This window comes from Ictidomys tridecemlineatus, chromosome 8 (genome assembly GCF_052094955.1).
Source record: "Ictidomys tridecemlineatus isolate mIctTri1 chromosome 8, mIctTri1.hap1, whole genome shotgun sequence".
NCBI classification, from domain to species: Eukaryota; Metazoa; Chordata; class Mammalia; order Rodentia; family Sciuridae; genus Ictidomys; species Ictidomys tridecemlineatus.
In genome coordinates, this window is record NC_135484.1 from 75,504,582 (window position 1) to 75,532,541 (window position 27,960).

The window sequence follows — 27,960 nt, forward strand, 5'->3', positions numbered from 1 at the left end:
TACTTTTTTTGAATCTTATTTCATTAATTATAAAATTAAATGACTTAATTGACTATGATTAAATAATTTGAAAATAACAATTCTCATTTTTTGAAGTCCCCATAGTTTTCTGGTATTTAACCAAATTTAGTACATTTCCTTAAGGTGTATTTTCCAGATTTTTAATAGATAAGTATTTGAATTGTTTCATGTAAGTAGTTTAAACTATAGAAATTGTTTTAAAATCTAGTGATTTTTCTGTTCTGCTTTAAAAATTTCCATATTATGATTACATTTTATGCTTCTTAGTGTTTATACTCTGTCTCCTTGGCATAAATTATACTTACCTCTGTAGTTTATTCCAGAAATGTGTAAATGTTTTTTCTGCTTCAAATGCATGCTGACTTAATAAAAAGTTCTGGACAAAACATTCATTAAAAAAAGTTCATTTTTAAATTTATATTATGTTTTTCTTAAGCAAAAACACAATCTTAGTCTTGTTTGATGTGGCCCTTCTTTAAAGTAGGTCTCAGTCACTTGCATAGTACTCCATTCTGCTGCATGAAAATGATCTGAAATTAAAAACAGTTATGTGATACTATGTGAGTATCCTATGTTAACCAGAATTGTAAATAATGTATTTAACATTTGTAACTTAATTTGGATAGTCAGCAACTTATAGTGTGTATATCTCTGTGTGTATAACTAATATTTGAGGAATTGTGTTATAGAGTTTATTCTTTGTATCCTGTTTTTGTTTATAGTTCTAACAAAGTGACTGATAGTAAAGAAGCTGAATATGTTAGCTCTTTACCCCTTAAAATGAATGCAAATATTATGTCTCAAGACCCAAGACACGTGAACCAGTATTTTGACAAAAATGAGAACGTGATTTTACAAAAGACAACAAATGAAAGTATGAAAAATAGCTGTCCAGTGGTAACTGCTATGGAAGAACACATTGATAAAATGTACCTTGATATTTTGAAGAAAAAAATATCTGTTGATACTTCATTATTACCTCGGGATGACAAAACGAACAAAGTAAGTGTTTGTAATCTAAATTGATTTGTTGTATTGAAAAATGAAGTTATGTGCTGGGGTTGTGGCTCAGGCTCAGCGGTAGAGCACTTGCCTAGCACATGCAAAGCCCTGGGTTCGATCCTCAGCACACATAAAAACAAATAAACATATTGTGTACAACTAAAAAATAACTTCATTTTTTCTTTTTAAAAAAATTATGTAAAGCATATAAATACTAAAAATAAGTATAAGCTAGTGGGGTTGATTACATACGAACCCCCACAGGAGATTCTCAGTGAGGGTGATATTTATTACCACCACCTGCCATTTCCTCAATTCAAAAATACCATTATAATTATAATATTAGCTTTCTTAGCCATTCTTTATACTTTTGTGTCTTTTTAGTACATATAGTCCAGAATTTGAATAGTTTAAGAAAATTAAGTTTATTCATCAGTATAGTGCTCATTGTTCAGTCTTTTCCATAGTTTGCACTTAGATAAGTTGGCATTTTATAGGAGTTCATTTGTCTCTTTTTTTTTTCTTTTCTGCTTTATAATTTCCATGGTCCAGATATTCTATGTGTATTCTATAATTTTGAATTGTGTATTATAAATCATCTCCAATTCTTTTTGGAATAAGGGAGGGTATTAATACAATTTTTAAAGCATCTAAGAGTCTAGAGAAAAGAAAGTTTTCAAATGTCATCTCAAAATAAGTTCTTTGTTCATCTTGGTAATCATGTCTTGCTTTCAGGCAAGCTAATCTGTTTTATTTATTTGCATTACTTCATTTTAATACTAACTTTGAACATATGCTTTAAATGCTTAAATTCTGATGAATTTTGGAGAATTCTACTAATTTGTTTTTGCAAACTATATTATTTGATAATTACTATTTTGCCATCTGTTAAATGTTCATTAACAACAGTAGTTAAAGTTCATTTAGACACTAAAGAGTTTGTGTTCATTGTATACAGACTTTTAGATCTCAATTCAGTTCTGGAGAAGGAACTGTAACTGGTAAACAAGTGCCATACAAGAAGGCCAGAAGTGCACCTCCTTTGCTTAAAAGAAAACCCCAGAGTGGATTATATGCATCCGTTAGGAGCTCGGGCTATGGCAAACCCAGTTCACCACTCAAGATGTTTTCTACCTTTGAAAAGAAAACTTCAAAGGACATTGGGAGAGGCAAGAACTTGAGATCCATTTCTACCTCAAATCAAGCTAGGAAAAAAGGTAATACTGTATTCTTTTCAAAATAGAATTCTGTGCCTATGGTATATTATTTTACTTGTTTCTTAGGGGAGAAATACTCTATTAAAGATATACATTGCTTTTCTGGAAGATGTGATATACAGGAAATTTCAGGGCTTTACCCAGGTTAGTGGCAGTGACGGTGATGGATGGATAAGGATATAGTTAGAAGGCAGAGCCAGTAATCTGAAGAACTACTTTTGGGTTGCTAAAGTTTTTGGCCCAAGCAACTGGTATAATGGAGTTACTATCCTCTGGAATGGGGAAAGCTATAGTAAAGTAAAGTAAATTTGGGGCCAAAAAAAGACCAGGAGTTTGATTTTTGAAATGATAAATTTTGAGATATATATTTGGCATGGAAGCAGAGTTAAGGAAGTAGATATAAAAGTCTGGAGTTCACAAGTGAAGTACGGACTGTAGGTATTATTTGAGAGTTGTCAAAAAAAATAATAGAGATGGTTTTTGAAGTCAAGAAACTCACTGTGAGAATACCAGAGAAACTAAAGAGAAAAAAGCAAACCAAGGCCAGAGGTATAGGCATGCTAAACTTAATAGATCAGGAAGAAGAGTAAGAACCTGCAAAGGAGACTGTGGGGTTGGAGACCTGACAACATGGAAAATCCTGAAAACCAAGTGAAGAAAGTGTATTAAGAAGGCTTCTTCTCTGTCATTTGCTGCCAACAGGTAAAAAGAAAGGTGAGGACTCAGAATTGGTCTTTGATTTTAGTAAGGAGCTGGTCCTCAGTACAGCAGAAGAGCAGTTTCTATGAAAGGCAAATTGAATAGCAGTAGGAGGGAATAGGGAGAGTGGAATTAATGCTTCAAGTCAAAGAGCACCGTGGAGGAAAGTTGCTATAAAAGGCAGTCCAAAAAATGGGAGAGTAGGTGATTTGGGAGGTGTGATCAAGATATGTTTTTTGCTTTGCTTTGCTTTGTTCTTAATGGGAGAAATGATAGTATGTTTGTATCCTATTAAGATAGATTAAGTAGAAAGGAAAGAATTGTAAAGAGAAGGAATAATCGCCAGGGCAATATCCTTGAGTAGAAGAATTCTAATGGTGCACGTAAAAGGATTGGCATTAGATAGGAACATGTGTAGTTCCTACCTTCTGGAAACTGTGGAAGCGGACAGAGAGGGAGAATATATGCTGGTAAGTGGATCTGTGTGGTTAAGAGAATGTGGATGTTTCCTTCTGATTGCTTCAGTTTTCTCTGAGAAATAGAAAATGTCAGTAGATGAAGTGAAGATGGGAAAGAGGAATTGGATGTTATAGGAGCAAAAAGATGTAAAGTAATTGTCCAATAGACTCCTAAGACAGATTAGGAAGTGATAGTCCAAGTCTCTGTATTACCTTTAAGACAATGTCAATGGGAGTGAGTAGCTGATTGAACAGAAGATGAAGAAATAAAAAGCTAAGGCACTGAAAGGATCACCAATTACTATATTGACATCCCTAAGAATGAAGACAGAAGTAATATCACAGTGAGTGGAAAAGAAAAAAGAGGGATGATAGATGAATGCAACAATACTTTTGAGTAAAGTTAATAAACTTATTTTTCCATATTTCAAAGTTTTACAGTGCCTACCAAAATAAAAATACATTAAAGTACTTTTTCTCATTAAACTATAATTATTTTTAAAAATCTTTTTATTGAAGAATTGCCTATAGCACTTGGTTAATTTTACACAGGAGTTTTATTCTTTTGGAATAGTTGTTGTCACAGGTGAGTTCTCCAGGAAGCAGACTCGGATATTCATTTTCCAGAAGAAGAGAAATTGCAGTTGGAATCAACATCATTTAAAACGAAAAAGAAGCCTAATTAATGGGGCCTAACCAAATAAAGGGCTTCTCATTTTCATGTAACAAAGAGTACAGAGATAGGCAGTTCAAAGCTGGTACAGCTGTGCAGGAAACCAGATCTTTTTTTTACTATTACAAAATCCATAGTATAGGACCTGTCTTCATCTCACAAAATGGTGGGTTAGCCTTCAGGCCCTGTCTATGAAGTAGAATGAAAAAGTAGATGGCAGTCAAATTGTCAGCTTCTTAATCAGAAAAATAATCACTTTCCTGAAAGCCCCACGTAGGAAACTTCTGCTCCCATCTATTGGCCAGAACTTTGATCTTGTGGCCACCCTCAGTTGCATAGAGTTTAAGGAGTCATGTATGTTTAACTGAACACACTACTGCCTAGGACTAAAACTGGTCTCTATTAATAGGAAGGAAGAAAAGATCAGCAACGAGCAGTAACTGCCATATGGTTGTTTCTCTTTTTATTCTGCATTTTCTTTGGCTCTTAACTCCTGTGTCTTTATTTTTAGACTAATTTTATTTTCATGAAAGGAAAACTGTCCCATTTAAAATTCAAAAGTGTAAGAAAGTAAAAAGGAAGAAGCAATAATTTAGAATTTCTCAGAAACACTGGTGTCATGCTTGGTGAATGTGATTCTAGGCTTCTCTGATATCTTAAAAGAAGTGTGAATGAGCAAATGGAAGGAAGGGGACAGGTAGACATGGATAAATGGACAAAACATTTTATAAGAATTAAAGATATCACACGTTACACATTCTCTTTAAATGGTATATTAGACTTATTTATGCTTAAATCTGTAAGCAGCCCGGCGTGGTGGCACATGTCTGTGATCCCAGCAACTCAGGGAGGCTGAGGCAGGAGGATTGAAAGTTTAAGGATAGCCTCAGGAACTTAGCAAAATCTTGTCTCAAAATTAAGAAGGGTTGGGGATGTGGCTCAAGTGGCAGCGCGCTCACCTGGCATGCGTGAGGAACTCTGTTCGATCCTGAACACCACATAAAGATATTGTGTCCACCTAGAACTTAAAAAAATTAATTTCTGGGAATACAGCTTAGTAGAGCCCCTGGGTTCAGTTTCTAGTAAATCAGTCAATCAAAGGTGAGCTTCTCAGCCACTGAATATAGATATTGATGTAGTTAACCCACCTACCTACCTTGTCTATCTAAATTACAGTATACGTGCTGTTCTAAACTCATTTTTCTATTTACTAAAATGAGATATTTTCATAGCCACATCTCACTGGGAACATCCCTGTTTGACTTCCAAGCCCTCTCAGATTCACTTTCAAACCTCCAATATTAATGGCATCCAGGCCTTTGATGTAAAAAGACTGGCAGACTACAGGTGTGAACACAACAACCTCTTTATAGCTTCCTGGTCTGATATGAATCACATGTATAATAATTTAATGAAAAAGTAAGCTGTACATTTAAAATATTAGCGTCTTGAAGAAATTCTTATAAATTCTGAATTTTTCATTTACCTCTAAGGCAATCAGATAATGTTTATTGGGTGTTCAGGATCTGTAATACTTGAATATGGGCTTTAAGATCCTGTCTAGGTATTTCCCCCTAAATGTTAATTATTACCTGAGTGGTATATTGGCCTTAGAATTATTTCTGCTCTTTAGGCTTTCATAAGTTAACTTGAAGGCAAATATTGAATCAGAATATGTTAATCACTTTTTTCTGATTTGTTATGTTACTATGATATTATAGCAGTGTTATTAACCTTTTAAAATCAGATTAACTATTAAAGTCCTCCATGTAGTTTGTTTTATTGATAATATAATATCTTGTTATATATTTCTAAAAGGCACATTTAATTTGAACTAAAATTCTTCATAATGTTATCAGGTGTTTTATGCTCTTGGATTCATCATTTAGAAATTATTATTCCTTATTGTGCACATTTAAAAGAATAACTTATTTAAAAGTAATAAAGCATGAAGTTATCCCAGTTCAGTCTCCTCACATTTATTTAGCTCCATTTGCTATGTGATATGTTCTGGGCCATTTAGCCATCTGTGTCACATTGAGAAGAATGTTTATTAAGGGTGGCAGTTCTTTTGAGCACGATTATCAGTGTAACACAGCTGTGTTGCCCTGTTGTTCATCAGCCTGTTTAGAGATTCTCCATTTATCTCAGTGTTCCTACTGTTTTCATATTTATTGTTACATAATTGCTGAATGCACATCAAGTTTACATTTGTGGCATTTTCATCCATTATTTGCAATATTTAGATATCTTATCTGGAACAAAACTCATCAAGCCTGCAACTTTGAATAAACTGACTCCCAAAAGTGAAGGTTGCCTGACCACTCCTAATAAGTCTGAAGATCATACAGCAGCTGATTCTTATGTTCAGCTTCAGACTGTAGGTATTAAATTTCACATTGAATTTATAACTTTTTTATTCAAAAATCATTTCAAAACTAAATTGAATTCTAGATAGGGAAGAGGGGTGGGAGGGAAAAGGAGGGGGCAGGGGATTAGCAAGGATGGTGGAATGTGATGGACATCATTATCCAAAAAACATGTATGAAGATAAGAATACTTTATATACAAACAGATATGAAAAATTGTGGTTCTATGTGTAATAAGAATTGTAATGCAAAAAAAGTACACTTATAAAGACATGAATTGGCGTGAACATACTTTATATACAGAGAGATGAAAAATTATGCTGTATGTTTAATAAGAATTGTAATGCATTCTGCCATGTATTTTTAAAAATCAATTAAAAAACCACTGATTACAGTATAATAAGCATTTATACAAATGAAGAATCAAATAAGTATGCACAAGGGAATAAAAATAAATAACAATGTTGTATCAGTGCATGCTATATACATATATGGAAATACCACAGTGAATCCATTATATATGATTAATGTGCTAATATATAGAAATAACAATGTGAAATTTCTTTTTTTTCAAGACTGATATTCTAAGCCCTCTTGATGCTATTCTATGTAACAGAGCATTTTTAGTCCTATTATTTTTATTCTTTGTCTTTTTTTTTTTTTTACAAGTACCAGTTTTTGAATTTTATATGTAAAATAATGAAGTTATGTTTTTCCTTAAAAGGATTCTTCAGGATACTGTGGTGAAAACAAAGAGAAAGAATCATTCATGTTTAAAAGAGTTCAGGAAGCAGAGGAGAAATGGAGGGGCGCACAGGCCCTAATTGAGCAAATTAAAGTCACATTCTCAGAAAAAGAAAAAGAACTAGAAAGTAAGTTGGAAGAACAAAAAAGAGAGCAAGAAAAAGAGATACTCAAATTGAATCAAGAAAATTATATTCTTCAAGCCAAGGTACTAACACATTGTTCTATTTTTATTTATTAAAAAAGAAAAAAAAAACCTGTACTCCTTGCTAAACGCACTATCATACTTGATTTTGGTTCTGGTAAATTGTTACGTTTGCTATAGAAGATACGGAAATGGTGCCAGAGTATACTTCCTTACAGGAGTGTAAATTGAACCACAGCAGGGAGGGGTCTAAATTTTAATTGATTTTCCTTTGTTAGCAGTCCTTTTTAAAACAAATCTGTTAGTTCATTGTGACCCTCAGAGAAATCTTAAGTTTCAAGAAGGTATATGGAAGTTCTCGATTCTGAGAATTTCTCTGTAACATTTCTGATCCTTCACTTACCAGAGACATCAGCACAAAACATCACTGATGATTTAACTATAGTTACATTACATTTCAGAGTGGTCAGTATTTTACGACAGTTTAGGTCTAAGCACTTGGTGTTTTCTATTATTCTTCTTAACTTCTCGCTGCATCATTTCCCTTCCCAAATAAAACAATTTCTGCATTTTCTCAAAGTTAAGTGGCTTTGAAGAAACAAACAGAAAACAAAGATGGTTACATTTTGGAGACATAACTGATCCTGTCACTGGAGAAAAATTGAAGCAAATCCAAAAAGAAATACAAGAACAAGAGACACTTCTTCAAGGATATCAACAGGTGTGGCAATTCTAAAGAATTGGAATGGCAGATTTGCTTTTAATCCTTACATTATAAAAATGAGGCATGTTAAAATATTTCTGTGCCCATGTAATAATTAGACTATTTAGTCATTTCTGACTAAAGTGGCAGAATTAGTGGCTAAGCGCATGGGTTCTAGATTCAAAGTGCCTGGTTTTGAGTCTTGGTTCTGCCACTTAGAGTACACACGTGGGAAAATCCCCTCACTCTCTAAGCTGGTTTCTTTATTGGTGAAAGAGGGATAACAGTAATAGTACTCCCTCATAAGGTAATGGTAAAATCAAATAAGACGGTATAATTTAGCTTCTAGTAGGTACACTTTTAGCCTGGTGTAGAGTAACCAATTATTTGTCTTAATAGCCATGTTCCTTAGAAACTATTATATTTTTCTTTAGTTTTCAACAATGCTTCATAGTAAAAATATTGGCTAGTTTTGCTCTTATATTCAGAAATATGAATCTGAAATCAGTTGGTAAGGCCCTAAAGGTGAACAGGTTTTTTTGGTTTACTGTGAGAAGACCTGTTTACAAAGGCACATGTCTGTGATGTGTAATGGAATCTTGGTAATACTGCCCTAACAGATAAGGAAGGCTGAGATCTCTAGCATGAACTTTATCTCTATTCCTCTCCACATCTCCTCATTTATTACATTTGTCTCCTTCGATGCCTAGCATATGAGCACTGAACCATGCATTATTCTAACAAAAGCTTTTCTACATGTATGATTCACTCTAAATAGTCAGATTTTATCAAACACACTGCATCTTTGAGTGAAAACTGTTCAGATTCTTTATCTGCCCTCTAATGTTGCCATATAAAGCAGGAATTTATAATATTTCACGAGACCCAAAGGATGTCAACCATCTCTCTCATGAAGATAATACAATATTATCTGGGCACTTGGAGGGTATCATTAATTATGTACATACGTAAGTGCCATCTTCCAGGCACTAGTCTAAGACACAGATAGTCCATAATTTTCACTGAATCTTCAAAAATCCCTTGGTTTTTATCACATTCTTAATTTTAAAGAGATTGGTAGGTTAGAGAATTTAAATGCCAATTGGAACTTTTTCTTCTCCCTCTGATCTCAGCTGGTTTGAGTCACTCTTTAGCTCAAACACCAATGTTAAATGGGTCTGTTCTTTGCTCTGCCTTGTCCTGACAACTTTCAGAAACACTAGGTCTTTAACTCTTTTATCAGTTTCAGATATAAGAATGAATACCCATTATGGATACATCTGACTGTCTAAATATCTCACTGCTGGAAGCTGGCTTCCAGAGTCTTCTTCCAGGAGTGATCCCCCCTACTCCACCTCCGGCTTTCAGGACAGAAACAATAGGATACAGTGTCCCACTGGGCCTTCCTTCCCTGGCCAACACAGTTGGGATGTTATGATACCTTCAGAGACCCTCTCACTTACCCCTTGAAATTCGGTGTGTTAAAGATACAGAGCTCTTAAGCTTTATGAAATTTCACAGCTTTTCAGCCAAGCATTTTAAACATTTTGGAAATAATTGTTTTTAGACACAAAGTCTTCTAAGACAATATAAAAAATTTGAAAAAGATTTTACATACTCAAAGAAATTTCAAAGATAAAAATACTTAAAAGATTTATCTATTACAAGTATATTATATAAATACTACTGACTTAACTAAAATGCAATTTTCTGTTTTTCAAAAGGAAAATGAACGTTTATATAATCAAGTGAAAGATCTCCAAGACCAAAACAAGAAAAATGAAGAGCGAATGTTTAAGGAAAACCAGAGTTTATTCAGTGAGTTAGCCTCCTTAAAGTAAGTCCTTTTAAAATTCTTACAATCAAATATATTTAGACTCATTCTAAGCATTAGTATGTTAATAATATACTAGTTTTTACTTAGAAATAATATTTACTTATTTTCACATTTATTTTTATTTATACACTGATGTCCAGTTTAGTAATTTTTGCATATTGGATGACTAGTATATATTTTAGTACTATTTCAACATATTCATACTTGAGTATGACATCATTTTCAGAAAATTGAAGATAGTGTTTCTCTTGATCAGTCATTAAGCCTGAGATGCAAGTCTACAAGATCACTTCAGTCTTAAATCAGGCTCTGTAGAAACAGAACCTAAGATGGAGATCATTGTGAAGGTGATGTGCTGTGGAATAACTTATCCTCAAGAAAAGGGGAACAAGAGAAACAAGTTGGGAAAGGGAGAGAGAAAGTAGGTAAGAATATAGTTCCTACTGGATGGAGCCTGGCTTCTTTCTGTTCCCTCCAGGAAGCTCAGGAGAATAGATTGTACCAGAGGGCATCCTCAGGCACTTACTGGATGACCCTGGGAAGGAGTAGGAGATATCCTCTGAGCTAGGGATCACCATTTGGTTGAGGGCATTTCTCCAGAGGAGGAGACACCTGTGAGTTTATCAGTGAACACTTACCACAGAAGGCAATGGAGTACCAGCACCTACTTACTCATATTTCTGATTATAAGGTCTTTTGGATGTTACTACTTCCAGCTTTAAGATATTAAGTAAAAATGCTGAACCCACAAATATGGAAAAGCTAGGATGCTATCTTCTTTTTGCAAATGATTAGTATTTGTACACTATTATATATAAACACTAAATCACTCAGACAGGACCATTATTAGGAAAAATTTCTTTGATCATAAATATTATAAGTTGACTATGTTTATTCATCGTCTTCTTCCATTATGGTGGTTGTTAGATGAGCCTAGGGCAAAAAAGGCATGGCTGCCATTAGCTCATATTGGTCTTTCATGCAAAGTAGAAGGCACACCCCATAGCAGACAAAACTAGCAGCCACATGGGTTGCAAAACAGGACACCTTTGTGTAAATTTAAAAAATTAAAAATACCCATTTTTTCTCGGTAGTGTAACCAAAGCCAAATATGATGATCAGCACAGTTCTAATACATGAAAGCAGTTATATTTGCTTTCTTTCTAGATGTTTCCATAACAAGTTTTAAACTGTCTTATCTTACACTACCTGGCTTGTAAAAAGAACTATTGTAGGATGCCAAAGCTAACTTCTAAGTGAACTTTCATGATGAAATAGTTTCTTTAGTGTACTAGAGCTTGGTGGTCTTATATAAATTTTTAAACTCTTTATATATAATGTATCTGGAAAAACAGAAAAATTGAATCTGAGATCTAAATAGTAATGTTTGGTTTTGTTAATTTCCATGAATAAAATTGGCAATTTTTGTTCCACAGAAAGGAGTGTAGAACAGTGGGATAAAGAGTACCTTAACACCAAAGAAAATTAACAGCCAGCACATTTTTTTTTTGCACCACTGATTTTTTTTCCTCCGAAAATTGGGAGAAAATATTTTTATATTGCAAATAAACCAATAATTTTAGGATTTCAATTATTTTAGATGAAATTAAGCATTACCCTTAAAGTATACTTCTATTTTTATAGGTTAGTATTTTAATCTTTAAATTAAATGAAATTTTTATCTTTAGTGATTTGTAAGTTCCAATATTGGTTAGTATTTAATTTTTAGAGTATAATATTTTGTATTTAAAGGAGTACCTTATAAAAAAGAGATCTCTTTTTTAAAATAAATTAGAGAACAGATACACAGAAGTCGATTCCTGTCTCATGCAGTTGAAGATTCAGAACCCACCAGAAACCAGAGTTTTACAGATCTATTAGCAGAACTACGGGTGGTACAGGTAAGTTGCATAAGGATTTTAACTATTAGTGACAGTAAAGATCATTATAAGAATCCCCACATGTGTCAAAAAAAATCTGTTTTTATAATACTTTGAGTAAGGTCTTTGTTTAAATTTTTCACTACTCTAACCATAAGATTTCACAAGAAAACTTAGAGGAGGAAAAGTTTATTTGGGGCTAAGTTTCAGAGGTCTCAGTCCATAGATGGCCATCTCCATAGCTGTGTGCGTTAGATGTAGCAGAACATCATGATGGAAGATGTAGCAGAGGAAAGCCGCTCAGGACATGACAACCAGGAGGCAAAGAGTTCCTCACCAGGAAAAAAAATATACCCCAGAGTCATGACCCATCTCCTTCTGCTACATCCTATCTGCCTAGTTAATCCCTATTGGATTGATACACTCGTTAAAACAACTCTCATAACTGTCATTTCACCTGCAAACTTTCTTGCATTGTCTCACTTGGGAACACCTTATGTATAAACCATAAGACTGTTTTTAAATTTATGCCATTTTAAAATTCAGAGACTAGGTATATGGCTCAGCACTTGCCTACCAGGCATGAGGCCTTGATTCTATCCCCAGTACCAGAAAGAAATAAAATAAAAATTAAGAGCAAATATTTGATTAGCATTTAGTTTACATGTGACCTTAACTTTAGCACAATCAACATAATACTATATTTAGAATGGATCTTCTTTCAACAGGTGTTTATGACATGAAACTATATCAAAATTAGTTCCGTTTTAAACAGAAGTATTGTATATTTACATGCTTTATGTGTCCCCAGGAACTATATGCTCATAGTACCCACCAATCATTTTTAGCCACATTTTTCAAACATCCTGTGTAAAGTTACTTCTCCCTTCCCCTCCCATAAAAAGGCATACCACTAAACTGAAAAAACCATTTCAATCTGTTCGAATGATTATGTAAATAGAAAAATTTTAATTATGTACTAGTTTTTAGTAAGAAATTTATTGTACAATTAGGTCACTTAGAAATCTAAATGTAACAATTTAATAATTGATGTTTAACAGATTTTTGTAGCATGTAAAATGTACCTTCACATATAAATTCATGAGGGAACTTCAGAAGCATTTGTGCATGCATGTATAGAATTATTCTTTATACCAATGTGCCTAATCAATGACTGAAAAAAATAAATAAATGACTGGATACCTACTAGCCCTTACTAGTGAGCCTCAAAAATTATCAAGTTAAAACAAATTAGTTTTGCCATAGTTTAGATGAAAGGTTGGAAGAATATAGTATAATATAGTACAGTCTTCATTCAAAAAATGTTGTTTAGGGACCTTTTTAAAAGTTCTGCTTTGAACATTTTTATTACACATTAAAAAGATTGAATTTCCACCAAAATACCCAAAAAAAGTACTGGATAAATCTCTAGGGGGCCAAAAATAAAGAGGAGTAAAAACCTGGCAGTGAAAGTATTTGCTCTTCAGGTCTCCGGTTCAGTAACCACAAGGCCTAAACTTTGTTTATTTTGTTTTATTTTGGTTTTTTTTTTTTTTTGGTTTTTGATGCTGAGGATTGAACCCAGGGGTTCTTAACCACTGAGCCATATTCTCAGCCCTTTTTTTATATTTTATGTAGAGACAGTGTCTTGCTGAGTTGCTTAGGGCCTCACTAAATTGCTGAGGCTGATTTTGAACTTGCCATCTTCCTGCCTCAGCCTCCCCAATCTCTGGGATTACAGGCGTGCACCACTGCACTGTCAAGGCCTGAACTTTAACAGCTAAGTACTGTCATGCTAAACAACACAGAGAAAGATTCCTTAATAAAGAATTAAGTTTATTTGGAACCTGCAGAGCATTGCATTGGAAATACATTCATAGTAAACTCAAAGAGGTTGAGGAAAGGGGAAGATTTTATTGATTGATTGGGGTACTGGGGATTGAACCCAGGGAAGGAGTAGTTTTGAAATTCAAAGAGGAGAAATCCAAGTAACTTACTTGGATTTAAAGTTCATTGGTCTTGGAGACCTGAGGCATGAGTTGGCATGAGCTCATTAGTGGAGATGCTGTTGCTGGGCGAGTATCTCCTGTGGAAAGTACCTTATCTGAATTTCTGCAGTCTTAAAAAATACTACAGTTAAACTTTGTTACATAATTATGTGATATATGCAAGGCTTGCACAGGCATGGCTACACGTAGAAGATGAAGGAATTTCTAATGGTTGTTTTTGATTTTTTGTGAAAGTCCTTGTCTCAGACATGAGCCCTTACCCCTTTATTTATTTCCTGACACTACTTTTGTCTGGGCCCGACAAGAACAATTTCATCTTGGTATCAGCAACTTTCACAATAAACTCAGGATATCTTAAAAGGTGTATTAAAAATGGTAATGCAAAAATAAATAAATAATAATTTTTTAAGAATTTTTTAAAAAAGGACCACATCTTTAAGCAAAATAGTGGAGTTAGAAAAAATTCCAATCAATCTACCTGCGTATCTAATCACTCTGTATATACATACATTACTTAGAGACTGAGATGCCAAGAAAATTTTTCTGTCTCCACTTCTCATGAAGATAACTTATAAGCTAATGGAGAAGATAGGCATTAAGTACACAAATAATTACAGAGAGAAATTACCTTGCTTCTCATTATTGTGTTTTAATTTTCTTCAAAGCACTAGAGGTAAGGCAGCTTTTAATAGTGGGGACAAGGAAGCTCTCTGAAAAAGATTTGAGTTGAGAGCTTAAGAGAAGCAGCAACCAATCATGCTGAGGTGGAGTCTTTAGCCAGGTATAAGAGTAAATGAAAAAGCCCCAAGTTACCTTCTGGGAAGCAGAAATGGGTGGGAAAATATGAGCCGTGGAAGATTAAGTAGACAAAGACCTCTGAATGTCTGCATAATGAGTTAAAGGAGAAGGAAAATAGTACTACCTACCTATGGCCCACAAGATTAACTTGAGGCATTCAGGTTTTCTTGAAGGTGGGCAGTTTCCATCCCTTGGACATATGCAGGCCCAGAGTGGACACCCATTTAAGCATTGATTGCCAGACTAAACTCGAAACGTTTAAAGATCCTTTGGATTCTAGCATTATGTAATTCTATCAAGTAAGAATTCCTAGAGAACATTTCTAAATTAAACTAATTAAACAAGGCATTTGCAAAAAGATACCCAAATATTCAAAAACTCAACAATCAGTGCTCCTGAAAAGACATCCATAGACAATTAAAATGATAGTTAAATCTGTAAGGTAGCTATAAAAAAAGATTATACAATGTTTTATGAATACACTCATTTTATTTGCAAGTTTTTTAAGGTGGTACTAATTTAAAATTTGTTATTTTGCAACCAAATATACTGCCATGAGTCCCAAGAGTTTATTGTTTGTTGTTGTTGTTGTTTTAGCAGTTATGGATTTGGTTCATTAAACATTTATTGACTACATGCCATGTGCTTAGTACCATAAAGTAAACAGTAGCAATTAATCTCCACTGAGCTTTTAGCCTAGTAAAGAGAAGGGGCATGTACACAAATCAATGTTACATGAAATAAAAAGTAATACATGCCACGTTAAAAGTATAAAAGTTTGTAGAAGCACAGAAGAGGGTATTATCACTAGTCATTTAGCTGAATTTGAGCGATAAATATGATTTTTGTCTAGCCAAGCAATGGGGCATGGCACTTTGAGTATTAAGAATATAGAACATTGAGAATTCATTTAGTATTTTTTAAAGTCTCAGGCATTTTTTATGCATTTATCATACAAAGAGTAGCAAAATAAAATTCTGCTTCTGGATAAATAGCTAATGTGTCAGAAAGTAATGAGTGCTGTGTGAAGAAAATGAAACTCTGTACCTGGGGGCCAGGATAAGGCTTGCTGTTTCAGAGAGGATGGTCAGAGAAAGCCTTCCTGGGGCTTCATTTAGGCCAAAATTCCAATAAAATGAAGAGCAAGCTACATGGCTATCCAGGGAGAGAATGCTGTAGGCAAAAGAGGCAATAAGTACAAACTCCTTGAGGTAGGAGAGTTCTGGGGGTATTCAAAGAACACTAATGAGGTCTCTGTGTCTAGAATGGAAAAGGAGAGAAAATATTTATAGCAGTTGTGGTCAGTCATGGTCAAGGCTGGATTATGTGACTGAAAGTCATGCTAAAGACTTTGGGTTAATCCCAAGAAGAACCACCTGAGTGTTTCAGGGCTATGATATTAACTGTGTTAGCTTTTCCTCACTGTGATCAAAATACCTGATAAGTAAAATTTAGGGGAGGAAAAGTTTATTCTGGCTCATAATTTCAGAGGGTTAGTTTATGATCATTCAGCTCCATTGCTCTGGGCCTGAGGTGAGGCAAAACATGACAAGCTTGGTGGAGGAAGGCTGCTTGGATCATGGTAGCCAGGAAGCAGAGGGAAAGGGGAAGTACAGGAAAGCACACTACCAGTGATCTACCTCCTGCAGCTGCACCTCCCCTGCCTACAGTTTCCACCTAGTTAGTTCATTCAAACTAGGGTGGACTGATTAGGTTACAGTTCTCATAATCTATTTCACCTCTGAATATTCCTGCTTTTAGGGGACACCTCATATCCAAACTATAATGAACTAACTGCAACAATTCTGCCAACTACTTTGAGGAACATAAACTATAGTGGCTCAGGGTAGAAGAAGCAGACTAGATAGGAGTTATTGCAACAATCCAGCAAGAGATGAGCAATTCAGGCAAATGAGCATCAATATGGCTAGTAAACATAAGAATTAGATCAATAGATTGGAAGATCTTTAATACTATGCTAAGATTAGAGCTAATTTTAATAGGCTCTGGGAAGCTACTCATGATTCAGGGTGGGGCAGGTGATAGTAATAAAATCAGAACTAAAATTTAGAAAAAATTTAACAGCACTATTTTTGATGGATTGATTGCAAAAACTATACAAAAATCTGTGTTTGAAAGTAATTTACTTTTGTGTTTCTCTGTTATCAAGAAAGAAAAATACGGTTTATTAGAAGACATCAAAAGATTGAAGCAAGACAAACAAGGTCTTGAAGTAGACTTAGAAAAAATGAAGAAGGAGCGGGACCAAGCCAAAGATCAGATTGCTTATGCCACTGGTAAAACAGAGTTGAAACAGTTTACATTTATATTCATAATTGCTCTAATCTTTAAGTAGTATAAATTTAATTATCACTGGACATGAATCTGAGAGGTCCCTCTAAGGGGCCAGTGGAACTTCAACTTGGGCCCAGGAGGGTTCTTGATTAATGACAACTGGAAAGAATTTCAAGATGCATCAAAACAAGGCACAAGCAAAGATTTATTAAAGGACAACAAAGCAAAGGTATACACATCCCAAAGGCAGGATGCAGATACCCCTCACCTCTCCAAGAAGAGAAGACAAAGTGATGCACCCAGAGTAGAGCTCTCTGACTATAGGATTTTCCTAGGAAGAAATGTGGAGGTTCCCAGGCAAACTTGTGAAAAATCGAACCCTATGTCAATCATTTGATATTTGCAGTTCAGAATATATCTTCTTGGTTAAGTAGTCTAGCTATAAATTGATCTTGGGTACATTGAATCTTAGGTCTTTGAATCTGCTGACAAGTGATTGTTTTTGTCCTAAATGATCTAGTACAAGCATACACTGGAGGTTTTGTTCATCTAACTGAAGAGACAGCATGGCCAGTCATGGTCATAGCTCTGGGTCTCCATCTAATAAGAGTTTTATCTTTTTCCCAAAGAGTCCTCCTATCTCAGAATGATACAATTAAGACTATTCCTTGACGTATATTGTAATTTCAGAAACATGTTTAAAGGTACTACACTTTTTAGCAAGTTTTTAATCAGCTTTAACAGGAATAGTTACAAAAATCATGAATTCAAAATCTTGATTCTTTGAACTTTAATAGTTGTTTACATGTCTGTCATTTCAGTGGGACCAAATTTCCCAGTGACAGGGTCTGTCTTTTTTTATCCCTGAGTTTGAAACATTCTCTATAAAATACAGTGCAGTATTATGTGTTCATTTTGCAAATACTGAAGACCATATAATGTCAGTCTCCACTGTCAAGGGAGTATAAGATAAGAATGCAGATAACTTTAAGAAAAAAATTATGAAAAAAAGTTACAAATAAACAAGAGGAAATGGAGTGCTAAATAAAATTTTCAGAGAAGAGTGTCATTGGAAAGTGAGGGAAGCTGCTTAAGTGTGTACCCTGAGCACATTGTTAAGTGCACCTGTGGATGGGAGCTTAGGCTAGCAGAACACATGGCTGGAAAAATCAGAAGAACTCTTGTTTGCCAAAGTAAGGATCTTTCCTCTACAGGGTCATTAGCTTCAGTGTAAGATATGCACAAAGAAATCCATTCTTACCTGTTTGTAAGAAAATGACATTTGCTTTCCTCCTCTGTAGAATAGAATAATGAGTTTTTTTAAAAAAAAAAATTTAAATGTTTTAAAACTTTTTTCTTGAAGTTTATTGTGGTAAATAAATTAATACATGCTAAGCACTCAGGAACATTTGCCAGTGTTCTTTTTAAATATAATTGTATGAATTCTTCACTTTTATCTCTTTAATCAACCTTTAGTTTTCCATGAAAACAACTTTACTTTTATTTTAAAAAAAAAGTCAGTGGAGAAAAAATAGATTTTTTTTTCAAAATTTCCAAATCAACAAGTTTGAGATTGAAGATTTGGATTATAAATACAGTTTCTTGTCTCCCATTATGAGTATATCATTGTATATCAGTTATTTTAGGTCTCTTATTTCTTCATAATGCTTTAATTAAATGGGCAATGGTTTTATTCAAAATCTTTTTTCCATACTTAAAAGTAACTCAATAACCTGATAGCAATTTTTTTTTCTATAGGTGAAAAATTATATGAAATAAAAATTTTAGAAGAAACACATAAACAAGAAATCAGTCGTCTGCAAAAAAGGTTACAATGGTATGCTGAAAATCAGGAACTTCTGGACAAAGATGCAACTCGGCTTAAGGAAGCAAATGAAGAAATTGAGAAGCTGAAACTTGAGGTAATAGACCATTTCAGAATGTATTTCTGCAGATGAACCCTGTTGTCCTCATTGTCAGTTCTACATAACCCTGTGTCATTGCATTATTAATCTGAAGCCTGTTAATTTAAATAGATGGTTTAGGTTCAGGTTTAGATAGTCAATTTTAGATTAGAATTGAGAATAAATGCAAGCTCCTTATCACAGCCTGACAGATTGCCATGTAGTTTGAACCTTGCCTTCCTCTTCAGCCTTGGCTAGTACCTACTCCCCCAAGTCACTCCCCTCCAACCACACCAGAGTTCTCATTCTTGGCATGTGCCAGCCTTGTTCCACTTATTGCCTTGTCCTGGAATATTCTGGCCTGTTTTTCCATGTTCACTGTTCTTTCCTGTTTAAGTCTCAGCTCAAATTTCTATCCCCCAGAAAAGACCTTTCCTGACTCGCTTATCTATTGTACTTAGGTATTGTAATCCCTTATGTATTGTAATTCCACCCCTTCTACTCTTTGTTCTTATTTTTTTTCACTATTTTCTTCATAGTACTTGTCACACTCTGAAGTAATTTTAGTTACTAATTGATTGATTTATTAGCTTGTCAACTATCTTGCAAAGCAGTAGACTGTGAGAGCAGAGACCCAGTTTGTCTTCTTTGCCCTCTTTATCTTCAGCAGCACCGGGCTGTACTTGGCACTCAAGGAGGAGCTCATTCAGTGTTGAGGAACCAATCAATGAATGAACCAAAATTATGCTTCCCCTAGGCCTTTCTTGGTAGGTTTTAAAAATACTTAACCTATTCTTTCTTTATTGACAGGTTGAGAAATTGAAAGCCGAATCTGGGAATTCATCTGCTCAGCAAAAATTACGTTCAAAAGATAGAGCATGTGATGCCAAAAAAATTCAAGATCTGGAGCGACAAGTATGTGTTAAGGGTAAATCTTAAGGTATTTTTGTGTACAGGGCATTTTGTTTGAGGAGTCTGTGTTAGATGTCATTAACCTGGAGAATCTTGTTTTAAAGTAACATTAATTTTTAAAAATTACTATATAATCTATAGCTTTATAAAGAATTTTTAGACTAATGTGCATCAGTTATAACATGGTAGACCTATTGATGAAAGTTTATTTTGGTCCCAGGTCCATTAGACATCTAAAAGAAGAAAGGAACAGAAAGTTAAAGTTCTGGATATAGAGTTGGGTATTCCTTCTCATAAACCAGGCACAATGGTACACACTTGTAGTCCTAGCTGCTCAGGAGCCTGGGACAAAAGGTGGCTGGAGTTCAGGACAACCTGGGCAACCTCATCTCTTTCAAAAGAAATAAATCACTACTTCTTCTGACCAAAGAAAGATAGGTGACAGAAGAGCACAGGAAGAAAAGTCCTTGAGTTGGGAACATGTTGATAATGCTTGGAAAGTGTTAAAATCATACAGAGGATCTAATTAGGCATGTCACCACCAGGCATGGTGGGACATACCCATATTCCCAGCTACTTGGGAAAGGCTTAGGCAAGAGGATCACTTGAGCCTTGTAGTTAATATAATTGTGCCTCCACCAAAAATTACGATTATTTTTTTTCATCTGTTTAAAAAACACCTTAATATAGCATTTATATTCTTAACTAAACATTAAAATAAGAATTTTCAGCCTTGTTCATGAAGGAGCATGATTCTGTAGTCAATAACATATGGCTATTATTCCATCACAAATCTCAAACTGTGAGGTCATCAGTGGGATGAAAATTATCCTAGTTTTGTGAGCAGGAGGAAAATTAAAAACTTTGTTACTTTTACAGGACATTTGCTTATGTTGAAAGGTATGATTTAGTAGTTTGATTCAGGGGACAAGAAACGAAGAGGAAAAAAAGAGGTTTGAAAAGCTAAAAATATTCTAGAGTGAGTGTAGTCCAAGATTTTGCTTCAAATTTAAATTAACCAATGTTGAAGAAATCAACAATTGTGGGAGAAAAAAAGACCAAAGAAATTACCTCTCCATTTGATGACTTTTTAAAGAGAAATCTTGTAGAACTGAACGTGTGACAGTAAAGAAAGAAAACATACTAAATATCAAAATTAAGACTTCAAATCGTGATCTATATTGACCAGAAATACACTGTTTTATAAAAGTAACCTCTTTTATTAATACTTTCATAAAATATTCATTGATTTTTATCATCTTAGATTATATCTATATAAAACATTCATCATTTAATGGTATTTTGTGTAGCTAGAATACTGAATGTACATTTCAGATTTTATGTATTCTGTTTTCTTAGCATTTTAATAATTGTAGACCTGAATATGTATTTTATAATTAAGGTATACCACAGTATATTCAGAAACAGATTAATTAAAAATATTTATTTTTCTAAATAGAGCATAAGTAAAAACAGGGCTAATTAGATACACATAATTTGAAATTATAAAATGTATTTGTTCACTTTTATTTAATGGAATATTTCATAGTATATTTTTAAAAACCCTTACTGAAAACTAAACTATGTATACCAGTTATATTGGTCCCATTGACCAAAGAATATTTTAAGGCAAAATTAAAAATAGAAATAAACTATAGCATTTTTAGGAAAAACTAAAATTTAAGATATCACAAAAAAAATTTCAATTTAATTTTGATAATTTCCAGAGCTTCATGCATGCTAGGCAAGCACTCTACCACTAAACTACTCCCCTAGCCCTCTTTTTTTAAACCAGGGATTAAACCTGTGGATGCCTAACCACTGAGCCCATCCCTTTTTTAATGACAGGGTCTCACTAAGTTGCTGAGGCTGGCATTGAACTCGAAATCCTCCTTTATGAGCCTTCTGGGATTACAGGCAAGGGCCACCATGCCTGGCTCCCCCAGCTCTCTTAAAATTTTAAATGACTACATTAATTATAAATATTTTAACAAATTCATTTAAGAAAATCTAGTTCTTTTAATATATGTGGTATGTATTCTATGCATATGCTTACAACTTCATCAAATAACTAGATTTTTAATACAGAGGAAACAAAGCTTAAGAATTTTTATAGATGAAATAAGGTATTAGTAAATGCTTGCATGTTCATTGATGCACTATAAACTGGGATATATCCAGGTACAAATACTATTTTGCAAATGGTGTGACCCTTAAATGGCTAATATGAATAATATTTAGTATATAAACAGGATTTTGAGCACCAGCAACTTATCTTGCCTTAGGTAGTTTTTTAGAAAAATTCATAATAAAATCCAACATTTATCAGTTCCCCAGTAAATGTTGGTCCCTCTCCCAGGTGCCCAAGATGAAAACCATCTAATCTTCACTTAATGCTATCACCTTATGACTATACTGTTAGCATATTCATTTTACCCACAAGGCAAGAGGTTTAGATTAAGGAGTTGACCCAGGGCCCTAAGCTGGTGGTACAGTCAAACCAAACATACTTTTAACAATAGTACTAGTCTGCCTCTCAGATATATTTTGTTGCATGCTTATAGGCTAGAAAACTAATAACAAAAATTTAATGTTTTAATGTGTTTTTCAAGGATATCTTAACCATAATACCTTTTAAAATGCCAGGTATATACACACAGTCATATATAAGACCAAGCTGTAACTTCTGTGGACTCTTGATACAGTTCTGTCTTATAGAAAGACCATATATTATATCAATGAAATGAGAAGTGTTTAGTCTTTAGATGATTTTTAATGAAATCTTTATAAATCTGCCTTGATTCTCAATTAAAAGAAGTTATTTTAAATTAGATTCAACTTCTTTTGGAGGGGACCTTGGGGGGATGTTGAAGTAGGGGCAAGATTGTTGCTGATGAGCAAGTGCTTAAGAAGCTCTATGTTTATTGCCAGAGTTTGAAATATTAGTTATGTGCACATGCAATCAATGAGGAGTAGAACCACTATCACATAAGGGGGTCTGTGGGAAAAAGAGGTAGGAGAACAACTTTGCACTCAGACTGGTTTTTACCTAAAGAAAGGCTGAAAATGTGTCTCAAGTGACTATAAAAGGATTTCTGTAAATTAACCAGTAGTTAGACACTACCATAGGGTAATTTTAAATCAGGTAATCTAGGAATTTGAAATTAATTTGTACTTTTGTGCCTTTGATTCAGTCTAGAGGCCTGCTATAATAAGCACTCTGAGATTTAGAAATGACTGAGAATCATCTAAGTTTATACATTAAACTACTTCATTTTTGTACATATTTGTGACCTTACATATGTTCAAAAAATATTTTAATAGGTTAAGGAAATGGAAGGAATTCTGAAGAGAAGATATCCCAATTCTTTACCTGCTTTAATATTGGCTGCATCAGCAGCTGGTGATACAGTAGATAGAAACACAGTGGAATTTATGGAAAAAAGGATAAAAAATCTAGAAGCTGATCTGGAGGGTAAAGATGAAGAAGCAAAGAAAAGCCTGCGTACCATGGAACAACAGTTTCAGAAAATGAAGGTAAGGGCGAGGTAGCCAGAGAGATGGAGCTCAGAGCTGGGAACAAGGAGATGGCCCTTCCTAAATCCTTTTTAACAATTAGCTCTAAGCATCATTGCCCACAAAATTCCTTACCACAAGTGGCAAACAGCTCCATCCTATCTTGTCCTCTTTGAGCAATTTGTTTTTATTTAAGGCACAAGATAATCTTTTCATTGTTAATCTCCATTAATTTGAATATTAAGAGTAAGTCAAGGATGAAGCAGAGTAAAAACACCTGATACATATTTTTAATTATGGTAATTTCATTTTACACTGAATATTTTCACTGAAATTTATGTCCATGAGTAAAAAAAAAAAAAAGACAAAAATATACATTTTGTGGGTTAGGCCAGGGGATCATCTTCCACTCCTTTGTGAAGTAGGAATGGATCAAAATGTAAGTGCCTGGACAGACCAAGGATGAGGTATTTAATTTACTTTTAAATATTTGTTGAGCACAATGTTCTTGTCAGGAGTTTGTGCTAGGTGCTTTAAAGAATATGCCAGTTCACCTTGCACAATTCTTCCAGTCATTGTTCCCCTGGCTTACAGATGAGGGAACTGGATGTTCACAATTTTACCATCTTGCCCAGAGTTCCACTGCTGGAGGGGGCAAAGCCAGGGCTCAAATCCAAGGCCTCCAACCCCAAACCCTATGCCACAAATGGTTTTAGGAAGCTAGTCCTGCACCTCACAGATTTCTATCCTGAGAGAAGCAACAAAGAATATTAGATTCCAGGGACAATAAAAAGTTTAAAACCTGCAAATACAAAGACCTGAAAATTAATGTCATATCAAGCAAGTTGTGTTTCCTCTATTCCACCCTCTTAAATCTCTCAGCCCCCGTCTGGTTCACTTTGTTTTCTCATTGTTTCTAGTATATGTTCTTTATCACCCATTTCACCCACCTTAATGTCCTCACCTTGTTCCCCCATTTACCCCATCTCCTTCAGTCATGCTACTTTGAATGTCTGAAGACTACACAATTGAGAGAGCGGGGTTGCTGTAGGAATGTGTGTGTCCAGTCTCAGGAAGTCTTTCAGTGCTATTTGACAAGCCTATTGCATGTATCTGATCCTTCCTTCTTCCTTGTTAGTCTTTGCTGCAACTTTTTTTGTCAAGTTTATATTGCCCCCCATCTCTACCCCTATTCTACTTTTAGCAGACCATGTCCCCTATATATCAAGAGAATATAACAAAGGGAAAAAAAAGTGTTAGCATCAGACTGACCCTCAATTGAGGCCCAGTTCCAGTATGACTCTGCTAGTTACATAACCTGTCAGGAAAAGAAAGAAACTTACTGCCAATTATTTACTTTTACTCAATTATCTTTCAGTTCTGCAGTTTCTTTAATAACATGTCACTATACAATCATTAATTTAAAAGGTGGGGGGGCTGGATTACTGTAATAACTTCCTGACTATTCTGCACACAACCACTTTGCCCTATCCTTTAATTCTTGACATTAAAGTTAAAATTATATTTTTATGTCCATCTTACACCCACACACATACACCCCTTTGTTGATATCCTTTAACAACTTCCTGTTGCTCTTAGTGTAAGTAAATGGCATTTTCCCACAGAAGTCCAGACCTTTCCTTGGTTTCCAGTGTTCCGTTTTGTTGTCTGTTTTAATACCATGTTTCTTTTCATTCACACCAGCTTGCTTCTCCCATTTTCCTACAGCCACAGAAACTTGTATATTCTGCCCTCATCTTTCCCACAGTGAAGGTGTTCTTATCCTTCAATCCCAGCAAAACCTCCGCTGGATTCCCTGGTAGATGAATTACCTCTATAGGCATTCTCAGTCCCATGCAGCACTCCCTGATGTCATTTACCACAATTGTAGCCACTTGGATTGGATCAGTAGCAGTTTCTGTCCCATTCTAGATGCTGAACTCTATGATGGGTGGGACTGTTCTGCTCTTATTGTCATATTCCATTATTTAATTGGGTGCTTGGCGCAGAGTTGATACTAATATTTTAATTAGTTTCTAAGTCATGAGCTATTAGGAGGATCAAGTATCATGTAACACCCTACTACCATGCTGAAGGCTCAAGTTATGAACTCCAACCCCTCGGCCATTTTTATGTATCTGAATCTACTAATAACTTTTCCCACTTTACAATATCCACCATCCTACTCTTGCCTACAGTCCCTACCTGTCACTACCTCCTTTCCTCTCTGATTCTCAGTACACACCAAGCAGTCAGTCACTTTCACATATCCTCTTCCTAATTCCAAAATATCCCTTCTATTCATCCACAAATTTATGCTCATCCCTCAAGGTCAAACTTAAATGTGCTATTTTTGCATTCTTCCCCCACTTCCTCAGATTTCCAGGAACTGGGATGCCTCTCCCACTCTGCATCATGTTCATAGGCCCATTACTGCAGTGTTCATTGTAACTTGGTCTCTTGCTGTCCTCACTAGGGTTTGGTCTATTTGAAAACTAGAACTGAACTTTCTTTTATCTCTAGAACCTAGCACAATGCCTGGAATGGAATTGTAGCTCAATAAATATTGAATGAATGAGCAAACGCTATTAGTTCCTCCCTCCATAGAGTAGACTGTTTAATTTGTTTCGAATACTAAAGCTTAGGTATACAAATTCCAATCTGTCTTACTCATTATGAGATTAATAAACTGAATTCTTAGAAAAACAGCACATTTTTACTCTTCCAATATCAAAGAGTATTTGATGTTTGACATGGAGAAGGATGTAAATAGGTTAATATTAATTTGCTCATATCAAATTAGTAATGGTTATAATTTATTTACATGAATTAAAATTAATAATATTGATTTAATAAGTTCTAAGTTCTAAATTTATTAAGATTTAAAGTTAATTTGGGGATATACAAATTACATGTATGATTTAATATTTATGATGCAAATTCTCAATTATGAAATTATTTAAGATATGTAAGAATATATAATGTTATATCCTTCAGAGAGTAGGACTTCAATATTTTTGACTTAGAGTTGGAGATATCAGAATATATGAGTGCCTCAAGGAAGGACTGGGTAGGGCCTGGTAAAATGCAGAACTACAGTAACTAAAGTGTTGAGCAAGGGCTTGATATTACACAGATTCTTTTCCTCAGATTCAGTATGAACAACGACTAGAGCAGCAGGAACAGTTACTCGCTTTCAAATTGAAAGAAACACCCCAAAACCAACGAGACAGCTCCTCAAGGGTTAAAGCACTAGAGACGGAACTTGAGGACCTTAAGGAGGCCCATCAAGTCACTGTAAGGAACCTTGAAGCAGAAATAAATGTTCTCAAACACCAGAATGCTGAATTAGAGCTCAAGAAAAACAGCAAAGATGATAAAGATTTACAGTCTATAGAATTCCAGGTGGAGCAGGCTCATGCTAAAGCTAAACTGGCGAGACTCAATGAAGAACTGGCTGCAAAAGGAAGAGAAATACAAGACCTTTCAAAAACTGTGGAGAAGCTTCAGAAGGAGAGAAGAATGATGTTGTCTAGTCAGAACTCAAAGGGCAGAGAAGAAATGAATGTCAAAAGGTTGAAGAAAGATGTTTTGCATCCAAATAAACGAAATGCAAACTCCTCTGGAACCATGGATAAAAAGTTGTACCAGCCACAAACTTTTACTGATTCTCATCTTTCAGAGGTTTTGCAAGAAAACTACAGATTAAAAAATGAACTAGAGGGATTAGTTTTGGAGAGAAATAAGCTGAAGATGGAATCTGAAGCAGCAGTAAACCAATTTGAAAACTCCATGAAGAGGTAAAATGTTGTTTATAATATATGGGAACATAAAAGACTTTTTTTAAATAAAAAGGTAAAAACATTTTTCTCTGGATCCAAACTGAATCCATAACTGAATTTTAAGAAATTGTGATAAGATTTGTTTCAGTGTAGGGTCTTCTACCTGCTGGTGGACCAGATTCTGACAAACCAAAATCTCCATGTCAACCCAAACTGTCTTTGGTCTGACCAATCTTGTCTTTCTGCATACACCCAAATGACGTTAATAAGCTGGCCCCTTGAGCCTTTCTTGCAAAGAAATTATCATTTATGATTACTATAGGCAGGTTAAGAGGAAAAGATTCTGTTTTCAAAAATAACTCTTCAAACTGTCATTGTGATCTGTGCATCCCTTGGGGGAACTTTTATACTTATTCCTTAGAATCTCCCGCTGCTGTCCATGGTCTCATCCTCCAAGCATTCCATCATCCTCAGACGTTTCTTTCCCTTAGTCAAACCACGTTCTGGTCCTCTTTGTCAGTGCCAGTTTTCCACAAGTAGCCACTTTTATTTCCACCTCTGAAATGTAGCTCTCATTGTCTTCACTCTTTTCAACCTGTTTTCAATGTCACCTTTCCCAGCCCAGTGTCTTTCTCCATTTTCCTCAAAAGTGTTGACTACACAACCTTTTCTGACTTCAGATTCCACTTTCTTTCCTTCTCCCTAAATCTGTTTCTCCATTGCTAAGCTTATCTGTTCTTATAGCTTCATGATTTACTTTTTAAACTTGTTCTCAGATGTGAAGCCTAACAACTATTTATTGGATTGCTCCTCTTAGAATCAACATTACTTCAGGCTCCCCCCCCCTCCATTTTTTTTTTTTAATCTTAAAACTAGTCCCCCCTTCCAAGTTCCCTATCGCTGTCTAGTAGCCATACTAATTCCAATTTTCAGGCCCATTTTTACCTCTTTTCCTTGGGTTCATGGTCTATAGAATGCTTCCTTATAAATACTCAT

General features: G+C 34.7%; 1 protein-coding gene across 5 annotated transcripts in view; it reads left to right on the forward strand.

Moving 5' to 3' along the window:
- The window catches only part of Cep162 (centrosomal protein 162), an 81,014-nt gene that overhangs the window by 36,704 nt on the left and 16,350 nt on the right, over positions 1–27,960 (forward strand). For all 5 annotated transcript variants that reach the window (XM_078019653.1, XM_078019655.1, XM_005324747.5 and 2 more), the window contains 12 exons: positions 744–1,023; positions 1,982–2,240; positions 6,317–6,450; positions 7,164–7,391; positions 7,909–8,049; positions 9,756–9,868; positions 11,664–11,769; positions 16,726–16,852; positions 18,609–18,772; positions 19,565–19,669; positions 22,991–23,203; positions 26,333–26,982. In XM_078019653.1, coding sequence (XP_077875779.1) covers positions 744–1,023; positions 1,982–2,240; positions 6,317–6,450; positions 7,164–7,391; positions 7,909–8,049; positions 9,756–9,868; positions 11,664–11,769; positions 16,726–16,852; positions 18,609–18,772; positions 19,565–19,669; positions 22,991–23,203; positions 26,333–26,982 — 2,520 coding nt within the window. The remainder of the gene's footprint in view (positions 1–743; positions 1,024–1,981; positions 2,241–6,316; positions 6,451–7,163; positions 7,392–7,908; positions 8,050–9,755; positions 9,869–11,663; positions 11,770–16,725; positions 16,853–18,608; positions 18,773–19,564; positions 19,670–22,990; positions 23,204–26,332; positions 26,983–27,960) is intronic.